Source organism: Dipteris shenzhenensis, chromosome 32 (assembly GCF_047967505.1).
Source record: "Dipteris shenzhenensis isolate YYH24624 ecotype China chromosome 32, Dip_SZ_1.0, whole genome shotgun sequence".
NCBI classification, from domain to species: Eukaryota; Viridiplantae; Streptophyta; class Polypodiopsida; order Gleicheniales; family Dipteridaceae; genus Dipteris; species Dipteris shenzhenensis.
In genome coordinates this window covers 26,101,567-26,117,036 of record NC_141627.1, presented here as the reverse complement: position 1 = coordinate 26,117,036, position 15,470 = coordinate 26,101,567, and the positions used below count along the sequence as shown (strand labels likewise).

Sequence of the window (15,470 nt, the reverse complement as noted above, 5' to 3'; positions counted from 1 at the left end):
AGACATCTTCTTATCATATTGCTCAAAAATCCCTTAGAGGGTAGATGTCATCAGGTGCATTGCAACTCTGGCAAACTAAGATGACAATTTGGATTTGCCATCCACGCAATTCTTTGGGGTGGTTATCATGCTCTTGGACATATCCCTTGAGAAAGAGACATCACGTCCTTTCAGTTGCTCTACTACTACTTGAACTTGCCGGAACTTCATTGCTTAATGATGACACCACCATTAGGGGAGGTTTGAGGTCTCAAAAGGGCCTCATAAGGGATAGATTAAGGAAGAGTTTAAGTTAAGCAAAAGTGACCTACTATGGTAACCCAAGGCAATAAGGGACCCCTGGCATTTACTAAGCTGACATGGGTCATCTTGGCCCTTTTGATGGAGGATGGGTCAAGGGCCTAGGATGCCTTGGATGGGGCCAAGGTTGACTTTAGTGGCCTCCAAATCTAACAAGGGGAAGACCTAATAAAGAGGGATACTATGCTTCATTGTAGGCCATTAGATGTATTCAAGATCTATGGTGGAGATGGCGATGCTTCATGAAGGGCTAGGATTGAGGCACTTCATGGAGGGTGGAGATCACAAGATCAGGATGGATGGACTGGATTGAAGTGCCATATTGGATGGCCTAGATTGAAGTGCCTCTTTCTCTCACTGGTTCCTCTCGTATCAGGAAAGAACTGCATTGTCTTCTTCAGCACACCTTGGAGGTCTGCTTGACTCCACCATCTTTACTAATCTGAGCATTGGGGTATAAATCTAGAATATCATGTCTCTTCCATTACTTCTTTAAGAAGTGTGCTTGCAAATTGCCTCCAGGAATGCCTAGCGCATTTTCAATCATGCTTTCAGTGATGGTAATCTTCTGACCTTGATAGAATATATGTCGCTTTTTCACGTTCTCCTCCTATACCAACCTGGTGAAGTTCCTGAGAGCATCCAAATTGGGCTTTTGAAGAGCAAGTGAGGAGCTCCCAGATGTCACGATTTCAAGATCAAAGGAGGAGAGGTTCTTGCATTGTGCTGTAGAGGGGGAGGAGATTGTGTGAGGAGCTCCCGGATTGTGTGCAGGGGGAGAGGAAAGATCATGTGAGGAGCTTTCAAACTGTGCAGACACGTTTTGGAGCTTGGTGTGTCCAAGGGGATCCATTATGAGAGGGGATAGAAGTTGCCGGAAGAGTGCAAGGGTTCTAGAAAGAAACGGTCAAGAGGGATAGAAGATGAAATAATGAAGGAAATGAAATAGTGGAGGCTTAAGTTTGGAGTCCGAGTGCAAGGGAGAAAGAAACAGTTGAGAGGGATAGAAGAAGAAACAATGAAGGGAATGGAAAAGTGGAGGCTTAAGTTTGTAGCCCGACTACAAGGAACTGTCAAGTTGAGAGCCACTGTAGTGGTTGTAATTTTGATTAATTCAAGGAGGTAGTACTACCTTGCATGGTAATGAGTGATTAGAGGTGATTAGGCTTCATGATTTACGTCAATGGTAATAATTACTACCATCTTCCATCAGTGGTGGCGTCTAATATTACTAGCCACGTCTATGGTGGCAATTAAGATTCCAATGGGCTGGCAATTAATTACCAGCCATCGCAGTGGCCAGTGGCCCACAATTACTCACCTGCTAGTTACCACCACCGAGCTTGCATGCATGATTACTACAAGTGCTGTAAATTACCAATCGCCGGGCTTGCATGCTTAGTAGAATACTAGAGTGCATGGTAATGAGTGATTAGAGGTGATTAGGCTTCATGATTTACTTTTGTGGTAATTATTTCCCAGTGGTGGAGGCTCTCATCAGCTAGGTCTTTCGTGGTGGCTAAGATTCCTCCAGGCTGGCAGTTAATTATCAGCCACCACAGTGGCCTGCAATCACTCCCATGCCAAGTACCACCACCAAGCATATGCTTCATGATTACCAGCCACATTGTAACTAATTGCCATTACTCGTTTGGGGTGGCACCTAAGATTCCACTCCGGTGGCCTGCAATTAATATGGATGGAACACTGGGCCTCCAACCACCATGGTGGCTCGATATTTATAATACATAAGACCCATGGCATTTGGCATTTTACTACGTTGCTCTTATCTGCTCCTACTCTACTACTTTGCTCCACACACTCTGCTACTTTGCTCTAAACACCCTCCTCTAGCTCTTTTTCTCCCTTGCTCTACTTTGCTCGATGCTCCCTCCTCCAACTCTCATCACTCATCTACTCCCCTACTCATCCTCTCCATTGCTCACCCATTCATCTTTACCATGCCTATTATTGTAACTACCACCACCCCTCGATGCAATGTGATCCCAATGTTATCTGCCTTCTCGTATAAGGTGATTGTGTTGCACTCACTTGGATTGGAAATGTTGGCTCTAGTGGACACCCTTTGTCCCCACGGTCGATTCCCCCCATATCTGCATGTCACCACCTTGGATGACATGGCCACAGAGGGCCTCTATATTGCTATGATGTATGGGTTCCCCCTAGATGTCGACAAAGGCATCGGGATTTTCACAGTAGAGTACTCTCGTCTTGTTGGGGGGGGCATAATAGGAGTCCTGGCAATGTGCATGGTCTTCGACCTCTCCATCATCTCCTCCATTGGCTCCCTAAAAAATTTTAATGCAACAAGATGAGCTGGCAGCAATACTGAGACGAATTTCCTCTTTCTCAATGAGGCTAATAACCACGCATCAATGGATGGATGTAATCTTTTGGCCTCTAAAGCTCTCAACGATCTTTTGGCTCATTGGATGTAATATTTTGGTCTCTAAGGCTCTCAACAATTGTTGAGTTTTTACATTATGTAATATCTTTTGTTCAATTTGAGGCTCTCAGTATGCACTCTTGTTAACTTTTATATTTTGAGTGGTTATGGTTGCTAGATGTAATATTTTGGCCTCTAAGGCTCTCAGCAATTGTAGAGTTTTTATAAATGTAAGATCCTCTATTCAATTTTTGCTCAGTATAAGTTTTTGTTAATTTTTATATAACTTGTTATTGGATGTAGATGTAATATATTTTTCTCAATTTTTACTCGATGAATTGTGGCTGAATATCTGGATGGCACCACTGGGCCTCCAGTTACTGCGGTGGCTCAAAATACTTTTGCCCTCATTTAGGATTTGCTACAACAAGGACTAAAATACCAGTAAAGTAGGACTACAATTTCCTTGGTTTAGGACCAAAATAACGCTAAAACAGCTCCAACAACCCACCGTTGTGGTTGCATGGAAATACATCTAGGAAAATACAATTAAACTTTTAGAAAATGCAATTGACAATATGGCCCTTGAGGGGTCTGCTCTAGGGGCAAGGGCCATATTGACATGCATTATACAATATCCAGGGCACCATTGGATAGATATGGCAAATCGATATGTCCCTTGCCCCTAAAGGAGACCCCCTCAAGGCCCATATCACCAATTGCATTTTCCTTGGTTGCACAAGGAAATACATTTTCCTTCATACATAAATATATAATGCCAAGAACCAGTGCGGTGGTTGTTATAGATTTCCTTCTGTTTGCTAGCACGATGGTCATCATAGATCTCCTCCTGTAATACATAAAAATAGGCAACGGAGCCATAACTTCAAGAACCAGCACGGTGGTTGCTCCAAGCCAACCTTGAATTCTAGGCGATGACAGGTGGTCAGGCTAGAGATTGTGTTGTGGCGATGCTCAGAATGATAGATTGCGTCTCATTATTACGGCAAGAACCAGCACACTGGTCTCTCCAAGCTAACCTTGAATTTTCATGATCTGCATGGGCGCATTGCCCAATGACAGGTGGCAAAGCTACGGCAAAAGGTTGCACAATGACAAGTGGTCAGGGCAAAGACTATCTTGTAGCGGTGTGCAGAATGATAGATTGCATCTCATTATTATGCCAAGAACCAACGTAGTGGTCTCTCCAAGCCAACCTTGAATTTTCATGATCTACATGGACACGTTGCCCAGTGATAAGTGGCAAAGCTATGGCAAAACGTTGCGCGATGACAGGTGGTCAAGCTAGAGACTGCGCTCCGCGAAGTAGTGCAAAGATGCATGATGTAGTGCAGAGCTGCCGTGTGTCGAGCTCTGCGGTGTTCAGAATAAATAGATTGCGTCTCATTAATACACTAGTGCGGCATCATGACGTCCTTTCACATTGATTTTTCAGCTCTATTTCAACAAGATGCCTATAAGAGTGCTTGTCTTATAGTGATAGTATTGGAACACTAGGACTTGTATTTTGTTGGAAGAAAGAGGCATATTCCTTCCAAGGCTTCTTAGAGACTCTTAACTCCACATTGAGGCTATGGAAAGCCTTAAACTTCAGGAGGTAATGATGTGGATCCACTATTAGATCCATCATTTGAAGTTGTGATATGCCAACATTGCCATTTCTTCATTCAGTTTTACCCATTAGGCTGCTATGGCTTGGAGCTTAAATTGTGCAACCAAGGTGGATGATTTGTTGGCATCTTAGACTACTTCAATATTAGCTAGGACTAGGCATCGTTAACTCATTAGTTGGGTCAATGGATCAACCATAATGAATAATCTAGTTGGAAGGATTGGTTACCTAGTAGATCCATGAACATATTGAGGTGGCACTTAAAAAGGGATCTCTCAATTGAGCTCACCTACTTGTCATTGTAGGAATTCCGCCTTTTTGGGAGTGAGCTCCTTAAGAGGCAAGGTGGAGGCTTCTTACTGTAGCTGTAATAGAAATCTTCGTTTCTTTAGTTTGTCTCTACAAGTAGCAGGAATTAGGAATGCGTTTTTTAATCTTGGAGGGGCTTCATGCAATCTAGGATTGCAAAATCATGTAATTACATAAAAGTTTCGGTTAACTACCATGATTACATAATCACATTAGCAACCATGAATCACTACATACATATAACTATGTTATATGCATTCCAAGGATTAGAAATCATGTAATTACATAAAATTCTATGTTATTAACTACCATCATTACCTCACATTAGCAACTGTGAATCACAACATGTTGATGACCTGGTAACTAGGTAATATGTCATTGCAATTAGGCTTTTTACCATTGAAACTACCAATATAAGCTATGTTATCAACTATATTTATTATACCGGCGATAAAGAAGCTTATACCAGCAATATATTTGCTATATACATAAATATTATTATTTTCACGTATGGAAATCTTACTTAGTGAGTTCCTCTATCTACTTTGGGGTTTCCATGATGCCAGGGCTATGCAAGTACGAAATTCATTGCAATGGTCCCTTCATCTGTAAGGTTTGGAGGAGGTGAGACACTCCCATAGCATGTAGCAGGTTTTAGGGATTGGAGTATCATGTATGACAAGGAGATGTTTTAAAATAAGGAAGGTAGTTGTTGTTGCAGAAATGATGAATACATGAATGTTTATATTGACTCTTTTTATTTTAATTTAATTTGTTGCCCACATGCATAGGTATGAAATTCATTTGCCATGTTAAATTTTTGCATGCATGTGGTTGTGACCTTCACTTGCATCAATGGGTTTGTTGGAGCAGGTGAGACACTCCCATAGCATGTAGCATGTTTTAGGGATTGGAGTATCTTTTTCTCTATTAAGGAAAGGTTTGGGGGAGACGATTGGATGAATATGGTTCATTGGATTCTAACAATTTGGGAGATTGATCGTTGGATCGTTGCATGAATGGGCAGATAATTGTGTTTTTAGCTTTTGGCAGTTTCTTCTGTCGTCCCCATCGCATCTTTGCTCTGCATTCATCGACATCCTACTACTCACTTCGGAAGCGATGCTAATCTTCCATCATGAAGAAGAAGATTCCATCATCAAGAAGAAGATGAGAGCGGCTAGGTTGACGATTCAGGGAAAAAACCCACACGAGAATTTGAGGAGCAGATCAATATAGAATCCCTCATAATCACATCTCTTCAGAGAGGATCCTAATTGTGATTTTGCCCTTCGAACTTCACCTCATGGTCATTTCCCATGGCTTTCCAATAGCCCGCATCAGTGGCTCAATTAGTGGGCATGCCGATGAGATACTTCCAATCCCATAGGCTGTAAAAGTATCATTTTTCTCTCCCATCCTGGCCTTGCCTGCATATAGACAAAACCTCTGTTACTCTCTAACTCAAAAATCAACAGCGGTAGATTTGCAGTTTGGTTCCGAAATGCAAATATTCTTTCTACACTATCTAGCATATCACAAGGAACACGCTTTTGACAATTCTTCGCGGCCTGCTTGCTACAGTTGGCAGGCGTTTCATTGAACATTTCAACACATTTAGACACAAATGCATCAGGCAAGATCCATGCCTCTTGACACCATGTAATTGGCTGCTTATACTTGAAAATATTGTAGTTTTGAAAGAATCGTGGTTAGCATAAATCCAATGCAGGGAGTAGGAGCCTTACATGGCTATTGATAGGCATTGACACTTGAATAATCGCAACTTATCATGTTTGCAAACTGTGAATAAATTATGACAAAGGATCTAGAACTCGGATTGATTATATGCTGAAACTTGGGGGTTGTTATGGATTCTACAATCGATTCTAAAAGTGGGATATGATAGTTGGGCATGGGGTTTCGGCGTATCAAAATCACCCATGGCCATTGGCCATGTCCAATATAGTGATTTTCTTGTGTCTGTTCGAAAAGCCTTGCTCCGTGGCTTTGACACGAGCTTCCCACTAGTCATGTATGACAAGGAGATATTTTAAAATAAGGAAGGTAGTTGTTGTTGCAAAAATGATGAATACATGAATGTTTATATTGATTCTTTTTATTTTAATGTGATTTGTTGCCCACATGCATAGGTATGAAATTCATTCTCCGTGTTAAATTTTTGCATGCATGTGGTTGTGACCTTCACTTGAGGATTGATTATTCAAACATTGCATGCATGATGAATGATCATTGATATATCATTTTTACCTTTATGTGTATGGTCTTGTTTTAAGCAAAACCATATAAACTTACATATGATGAAATCATTACACCAAATATGAATCAAATTATTGCATAAAATCTTTTCATGAATCAAATTGTTGCACCAAGTATGTGATTCATGTAGAATCATGAAACCATCCGATTAGAGTACCTTCTAACTTGAGTTGAAGGTAAAAGCATCATTGGAAAAGCTCCATAAAATCTTAATAGTCTGCACACTACGAGATGGAAAATGACTCAAGATCAGAATTCCATTGGACAAATGGAAGCTTTGACAACTAATAGAGCCACAACGACATGCCATTTGGTAGTTCGCCCATTTTTCGATCGCCCTGCTCATCGTCCATGCAACGTCCTGCGCTCTTGCATAGTTCAATGTCTAGTCATCGCACCCTTGTCTAGGTCATTATTGCAGCCATCTCTAGTTCATTGTGCCACATCATCATCTAGTCATGCCAATCGTTAGATGTCTCGTAGGTTGCCTCGCTACAATCATCTGCTCCAATTGCACCATGCCACATCAGGCAGATAGTAGATAGACCTCGATCAGAGTAGTTTGCCTCATGCCTTGATCAGAGTAGTCTGCCCCGTCATCGCAGTCTACCTCAACACACATCATCACAACACCCTGCCCTCAGCCATTCGTTTGCACACAATAAATCTGCCCGTGTTAGATTGTGTTTATGTGTCATGCCCAGTCTGTGTTGCGCCACCACCTCATTACTATCACCATACCATCACTGTTGCCATTGCCAGTATCACAAGTAAACTCTGACTTACCGTGCCGCCTTCCTCCCACCGGGCCTTGATAGTCGGGAAAGTGCTTCGATTGCACTTTTTGGGTTGGAAAGTGGTCGAAAAAGTGGATCACGGCCGTCCGACTGCTTGCTGCTTTCCTATGGCTTCCCTCCTGGGAAAGTGCTTTGAGCCTCTAACCATAATGATCGGAGTTGTGAAGTTTTCATCAGCCATCATGTAGATGGTTAGGAAACAATCCATTCCATGGAATTTAAGTGATTGTGTGTCCTCAATCTTGAGGCTTCCATTGGAGTTGTTGTTGCTCCTTTAAAGAGCTAGGTGGATGACACTAGATTCTATTTGAAGATGTGATACATAATTTTACAATCATGTAATGGGAGTTGGGACGGTCAAAGATTCATTGTCCAAGAGAAAAGAGCCCATGTTACAATTAAGACTCACTTTGGGGGGTAAAGGAGAGGTACAATCTCTTAGGCTCTACACTTGAGAGGCGCCCATTGCTGGGTGATAGTTTGAACCATAAGAGGCAAGCTCTTTAATGGTGGGTGGGCATCTTGCGACACATACAATGCCATGAGGAAACCTTCTAGTCTTATGTGGATTCCACATCCTACCCTCTCCAAGGCAACTAAGCTTTGCTATCCACTAATGGGCACTCTTCAATTGTGTTTGAGTGGTGTGTAAAGGGGGTGCCCATGAGTGGGCACTGATTTTTGTGCACCCCTTCCAGACTGGTGAGGACTTTGTTAGTATTGCCTTGCTAGGGGAAGCCTACCGCAAACGAGAAACTAAGGCTGTTTACACATCGCCAAAGGGTGCCCAAAGTGTGGGCACCCAAAAACATTCATGGGCAGGTTGGAATGGCACCCCCCATTACACACCGACTGCCCATTGTGAGATCATTAAAAAATGGGTGCCCACGGATGGGCACCCCTTTTACACACCGCCCAAGTACAAACCCCTTTTGTAAAAATGAGGGCCCAGATGGGTGTGGAGCTGGGGGACCCAAATCGTGATGGTAAGCTTGGCTGCCCACTGATGGGCAGCGCTAGATTCAGCTAATCGGTTGCCCAAGGAAGGCCTTTCTCAGGGCATGATGTGGACTCCACGTCGGATTAAAAGGTTTAAGCTTGGGCACTATATGTGTAAAGAGGTGCCCGCCCAAACCTTAAATGTTGGCTTTCTATTGGTCCAAACGACCACCCAATGTTGGACGCCCTTTGGTGTGTAAAGAGCCTTAGTACCCATCTTACATTGTAACAGGAGAGTTTCTAAATCAGGAATTGCTTCCATCCACCGAATCTTGCCTCCCCTCGTGTCTCTCTCACCTTCGGCACATGTACCATTTTTTGTAAGGTTCAGGCAAGTAATGCAGTTGGATGCCTGACGAAAGGCAATCTGATGCTTGGTGAGCACAATCAGACTACAAAGGGAGGCAAGGTCCGGCAAGAGCTTGATTGAGATCTGACCCTGAGCATGTGCCCGCAACTTTGATAAGGTCCGACATCGTCAGGCAGCCATGTGCCCTTGATTTTGGTAGTATCGAAACGTACCGGATGTTAACGTCCGTCATACATGTGCGCGGGCTATCTACCAACTTGTCTCCATCTCCTCTCCCTTCTAGTTCCTCCCGCTTGTCGTGCCCACAAGTTGGAAGGTGGGGAGGGGGACATTCTTTTGGGGCGTGTAAAGAGGCTTATCCTGCTATGTCTTATCTGGGGTTGGATTGCGTTGGCCTTTCACAAAAAACAAGGAATGTAGGTGGTCGAAGAGATGATTGTTGAGTGAAACCAAGGATTTTGAGATTGAAAATCGAACTTGGAGGAGATGACGTTGAGAACGTGAGCGATTCGCAGCAGCAAAATGCAAATTTGAGACTGATGATTTTGAGCGTCGAGCGATTAGCAATTCAGAAAAATCTCCTCGATTCTGCTGCATCGGTGAACTCGGAACTCCCTAGTAAGTAATGGTTGCAAGACAAGGAACTTCCTTCTCTCACAGCAGCAGTTTACTGGTTAAAGTCTGAAAATCAAACCTTGGAGGAGACGACGAGAGATCGAGCAGCAATGGTTTGAGACTGCAAAATCAAACTCGGAAGTTTTGGAGATTGAGAACCGTTCGCAGCAGCAGACATCTCCTCGATTTTTTGCTCCACCTCCTTGGAAGGTGACGAGAAAGAGAGATTGAGCCATTCGCAGCAGCAAAAATCTCCTCGATTTTGCTTCTTCTCCTCGGTTTGAGACTGAAAATCAAACTTGGAGAAGGTGAAGAGAAGCGAGATTGAGCCATTCGCAGCAGCAAAGATCTCCTCGATTTTGCTCTCCAACTCTTAGCATCCGGGAACTCCCCGCAGCAGTAAAGTGCCAGTACTAATTTGCGACTGGAAATCAGACATGCAGGAGACGAAGGATTGAAGCAGCAGCAAAAATCTCCTCCTCGATTGTGCTCTCTCAGCAGGAATGGTTTGAGAGACGGAAAATCAAAACTTGGGGAGGAGGATGCCAGAAATGGATTTGAGACTGAAAATGGAACATGGAGGAGATGAGCAGCAACAACAATGGAGGAGATGAGAAGTTGAGCGAATTCTCGCTTGAAGGAGCAAAATCTCCTCGAGTTTGCTCCATCTGGGAAGAAGAACTCCGCTCTTCCTTCTGAGATTGAAAGCCGAAGCTGCCGAAGGAGATGAACAGAAGAAAAGTGGAGCGATTCTTCGCAGCAGCAGCAGCAACATCGAGGTCTGAAAATCAAAATTGGAGGAGATGAAGAGGAGCGATGTCGATGAGCGATTCGCAGCAGCAAAATCTCCTCGATTTTGCTCCGAATTCATCAGTTTTTTGGGGAACTTGGGAGGATCTCCTCCTCGCCAGCGCTGTCTTGAAGCACGGAACCAACAACTGGTCCGTCGTCTCTTCCGAGCTCCAAGCCCGTTCCTCCCTCTTCCCCTCGCCTTCTTCTTCTTCTTCTTCCCCTCCTCCTCCTTCCCTCTTCTCTGCTCAGGTGCGATTTTCGTCCCTCCTTTCCATACATTCTCGTCCTTTCTCTCCCTCATTTCCATAACTCGTCTCCTTTCCTCTTCCCTCAGGCTTGCCATTGCCGCTTCCTCACCCTCCATGACCGCTTCTCCTCTTGCTCCACTACCAACAGGTGCACTACTCCCTTTTTGCCTCGGTTCACCTTGTTTTGTTGCACCTCTTTTCCATTGCCTGCATTCGAAGGAAAGCGTCAAGGTTTCTGCTGTCTGGTTCCAGGGATGATAAGCTTCCCTGGTTCGAGGAACTGCGCAAGCGTCGCGTTGCTCAGCTGAAACGAGAGCTAGAGCACTACGACTACTCCATCGGGTTAGTGTTTTGAAGCGCTTGTGTAGACTCCACCACAGGTCCCTGTCCAAATCTAAAGCTCGCTGCTGTCGCTGTGTTTTATCAGATCGCTGCAGAGGAAAGTGAAAAGATTGAAAGCAGAAAGGGCGCAAAGCAGTCTCGCCAACACGCCCGTAGGACTCTCCGAACTTTCTCCTTCGGGGGAGAAATCATTATCAGACACCTCAGAGCAAGCGGTCGCTACTCTCCCAAAAGAATTTCCAGATGGTGAGCCAACACGGCAAGCTCTTAATGGAGCGACAGCGTCTCTTCTGGATCACTGTTCGCCGTCAGAAGCCACCGGAGCGGCTTCCCATGTTGATTCGAAGACGGAAGCCACAAATGATTTTCAGACCTATACCAAGGACCAACGACTGATTCAGGATTGCTCATCACCCGGGCAGAAATCTTTGACTGATGGAAGGGATTCGCGGGTCGAGGATGAGCGCGTTCTACCGTCAGTGGATAAACTTGATGATATTTCTGATGGTGCTGGTGATCCAACTGCAGAACCACCTTTCGATAGACCGACTCCTCTTGATGAGCCCGTTATTGTTGCTGATTTTATCCACGACACGGGGAAAGAAAAACAAGAGGTAGAGGACTCACACGAGGTAGAGCTTCCTGCTGTCGAGGACTTACAGGCTGCGACGCAGGATGGTCTAATGAGCAGAGAGCCGGGGAATGAAGCCCCTCTGCGAGCCAATGGCTCTGAGAGGGGGAACGATGATGCTCCATGCGATTCTGTGGATCGTCTACAGGCTCAAGCAATCTATACCGACCCCGCAGGATTGCCCATTGAAGCATCGACTAATGTCAATCCTTCAGCCGAGGAGAAAGCATCTGGTTGTGAAACATTCAGCGAAGAAGGCTTTCAGGTTGAAGGATTGGAGAGCATGTCTTCTGATGGAGCAAATGCGATGGATCTTCTCAGGCTGGCGTATGATGTTAGCCCTGTCTCTACTCCTGAAGCTCCGGATCTTGTGGTTGAATCCCAAGGAGAAGGTATGGAACAGGACGACTCCCTGTCTCCTGCAAATATGCTGTTATCAACCAATGCAGCTTCCTTGAAGGCATCCTGTGTGGGGGATCTCCCATTAGTAGGCAACAGAGGCGAATTGTTCGATGGGAACCTGCCTGAAACTGCAGAGTTGTCAGGCAAGCAAGAGATTCCAACATCCAAAATGGATACAAATCTCGATCCTGTATCGGAAGAGGATGCCCACTATACGAAATTGAAGACAAATGCAGCTGAGGATGTCCTCCTCATGGAATGTGAGTTCAAAGAAGCCAGCAGGAATACTGATAAAACCCTCCCAATTCGTCATCCAATGAGTGATCCTCCAGCTGAAGTGGTAAATCAAGCCAGTCAGCTTACAGCTCCAGGTGACCTAATATCGATCGAAAGCCTTTTTCTTCCTTCTAAGCTGCAAAATGAAAATCTGAGCATTCCTTTGGTACAAATGCCCAACACCGACATGATAGATCCCCTTCATTCTGGTAGCATACCAGAGCAGGTGGAAATGAATGAGCTCGTCTCCATAGATCCCATTGAGGTTGTACAAAAGGTTAACGATGCTAATGAAACTGAGGGGACGACTGTAACTTGTGATGCAGAGGGAAGTAGGCCTAGCATGGATGTGGGTTTGTCAATGTCTGTTGTCAGGAGATCCGAATCAATCGATGAACAGTCAGAACCTGAGAACACTTGTGTGCAGGGAACAATGCAACCAGATGGGGCTCAATCTCTTGAGACGCCAGGGACGTTAGTTCCTTGTGGTGATAGCATTGAGCCTGAATTAGTGGCAGATGTGTCTGAAGTGGATGAGCTTCTGCTAGATGTGATGAAGCTCAAGGGAATGGGAGTGTCAAATTTGGCCAAAAGGCCAATGTCTGCAAACAGTGGTAGCTCGCTGGGAAGATTCAATGATGACATTTTATCAAAAGAAGAGAGCGAAAGTTCCACTCAAGTTCTAGCTGATGAGCTAGAGCATGAGATGGAGAGCAGCATGTTCGGGCTGGAAAAGTTCACTGAAACTGATCCAAAAGCTAGTGTCAATAAGGAAGAAACTCTGCCTCCTAAAATAAGGCAGTTCAAACTCAGGTCAGGCCGAGGGAAAGTCATTGCCAAACGCCTAGAAGTGGTTGTGCCTTCTAACATAGGGTGCAATGACAACAGGCTCGATTCGAGAAGCCAGGTTCCTGCAAGTGATATGCTTTTGACTCGGAGAACTTGCCTCAAGCTGAGCAGCAATGGCTTACATGGGGAAGACCTTCCCAACGGGAGTGAAGCTCAAGATTATGGCACTCTACATGCTCGAAACGCCTCTGATGGGGATGTGGAAAGTATCCCAGAATTAAGGAACAATGCAGGTAGCCCCCTTGAGAAAAGTGAACTGGTTTCTGCTGCTGATGGCACTGATACAATGAACAAGCTGGGGCCACAAGATAAATTGCTTCCCGAACTCGTATTCCTTTCGAAGTATTTACGCATCATAAATGCTCATAGGTTTGCACCTTTGTTCAAACAGAGGCAAGAAAGCCAGGTTATCATCGCCATTGTGGTCTTTGTCCTATTCCATCTATATCATTTTAGCTTCATTCAGTAATGTTTGCTTGTATAAGCCCTTAATATCTTCTGTGACAGTTTATGGTGCTGTTTGATTGCAGGACAGTGATAGATATAAGCATCTCATCAGAAGGCATATGGATTTAAACATTGTGAGCTTCAACTTAGAGGAGGGCATATATTCTGGAAGCCTTGAGTTCTTTCGCGATCTGCTGCTGATTTTCAACAATGCTCTTGTTTTCAACACTAAGGATTCCCAAGAGTATGGTGCTGCCCATGTACTCCGTGAGTCTGTCATGAGGGAAATGGATACAGCCCTTGCATCAGAGGTTTATCCTAAAATTATTAGTCAAACAACCAGAAAGAGGGAGTCAAGCAAACTGGGAGAGGTGGTTCATGCTGGCCCTGCTCCACCAGCTTTTGAAGGAAGGGCATGCAGATCTATTCGATCTTCCTGTGATCATACTGGTTGTGAACGTGCTTTAGATAGAGAAGCTGTATCATGGGGGCTAAATTTGGATATAGAAGTTGTATCAAGGGGCTTAAATCTTGGAATTGGGCAGTCAAGCACCATCAGTACAGATGCTGAGGTTGAGAACAACCCTCAGGTGAAAGAGCTAAAATTGGAGGAGAAAGTTGTAAAGGATACGATCAAAACGTTCACAAGGGTCAAGAAGAAGGACAAGCTCCAAGCAATTGAACTGGAAAAGTTGCCCAAAGGCTCTGATCAAAAGCAGAAAGATAGCAAGGAAAAGAATGATAGGAGTCCAGGTGACATGGATGCAAATGTACCTGTAAAGGAACTATCCAGTCGACATGGATTGAAAAGGCCTGCTCAAACTTCTGTGAAGATCAAGGTACATGCTGAGAAAAAAGGTGGCAGTGGTAGACTAGCTAAATATCGTTCTGGTAGGCAAGCTAAGGCTCAAGCAGAATCAAGGAAGAGTTCTATTGGACGGCCCTCCAGAAGCTCACAGGCTGCCCAACCTGTGAAAGGAAATCAATCATCACTCCAGTTGCAAAAGAGGGGAAGAAGCTAACATGAGCAAATTCCATAACGTCCTTGATGTTTCCGCTAGAATGGTGCTTTAATTATTCAGCCAGTTGTCTTTGCTGGGTTCAACCTCTCTCGATTGGGTAAATTTTCAGTGGCTTGAGTCTTGTTTATTGATGCAACAGCATTAGACGGCTGGTATTTGCATTGGTCATCTCTGTCTTATCTGCTTTATTTGTGGACCATGAGGTTCCATTGTTTAGAATTTGTAGCATGTGCAAGTCCATTCTTTTTCCACCTACCTGATGCTATTCATGCGTTCTTTTCTACATTTGTGAAGGTCTCTTTTTTACAAGTAGCTTGTGTCTTGAGTCTTGTATGTAAATTATTGATTCAATGGCATTCGAACTGCTGGTATTTGCATTGGTCATGTCTGATCTTATCTGATTTTATTTGCGTACCATGAGGTTCCATTGTTTAGAATTTGTAGCATGTGCAAGTCCATTCAAATTCCACCTACCTCAGGCTATTTATGTGGTCTTTTCTACAAAGCATGTTGAGGAGGGGGCTACTTTGGTTTTCAATGCTTTTTAATGAAAAAGTGAGTTATAAGTTTCTTGAAATTGTTAAAAAGAGTCTTGTTTATACAAAGATTGTTTTAGAACGTGTTGCATGTGTAACAAGTTGGATGAAGGGAATGTTTTTACTTTTTTTAAAAAGAGGCGCTCTCTTTTGTAGGATGTGTTGCATAAAGGAACTCACTTGTAGCACGGTTTTCATTTGTTAAAAAAAACATGCAACAAGTTCGTGTAATAATTATCTTGGTGCATGGCTTGAGAAAACAATTTGGAAGTGGC

At 44.0% G+C, this 15,470-nt stretch overlaps 1 protein-coding gene across 2 annotated transcripts; it reads left to right on the top strand.

Moving 5' to 3' along the window:
* The first annotated feature begins 9,423 nt into the window (after nt 1–9,423).
* Nucleotides 9,424–14,929, top strand: LOC147880518 (uncharacterized). Of its 2 annotated transcripts, none has more exons than XM_087370684.1 (5): nt 9,424–10,591; nt 10,777–10,838; nt 10,943–11,032; nt 11,118–13,596; nt 13,721–14,929. In XM_087370684.1, exons 1-5 carry the CDS (start codon nt 10,454–10,456, stop codon nt 14,657–14,659), a joined length of 3,708 nt encoding a protein of 1,235 aa, XP_087226810.1. In that variant the 5' UTR covers nt 9,424–10,453; the 3' UTR covers nt 14,660–14,929. The 2 variants fall into 2 exon arrangements, with proteins under 2 accessions (XP_087226810.1, XP_087226809.1); XM_087370683.1 differs by having other exon boundaries at nt 9,424–10,691.
* Nucleotides 14,930–15,470: the final 541 nt, after the last annotated feature.

Bases quoted from the DNA above. Each gene is read 5' to 3' on its own strand.
- LOC147880518 (XM_087370683.1), top strand. From the start codon at position 10,467: ATGTCGATGAGCGATTCGCAGCAGCAAAATCTCCTCGATTTTGCTCCG. The intron at 11,033-11,117 runs GTTAGTGTTTTG...GTGTTTTATCAG, and splicing joins CACTACGACTACTCCATCGG to ATCGCTGCAGAGGAAAGTGA. The intron at 13,597-13,720 runs GTTATCATCGCC...GTTTGATTGCAG, and splicing joins AACAGAGGCAAGAAAGCCAG to GACAGTGATAGATATAAGCA.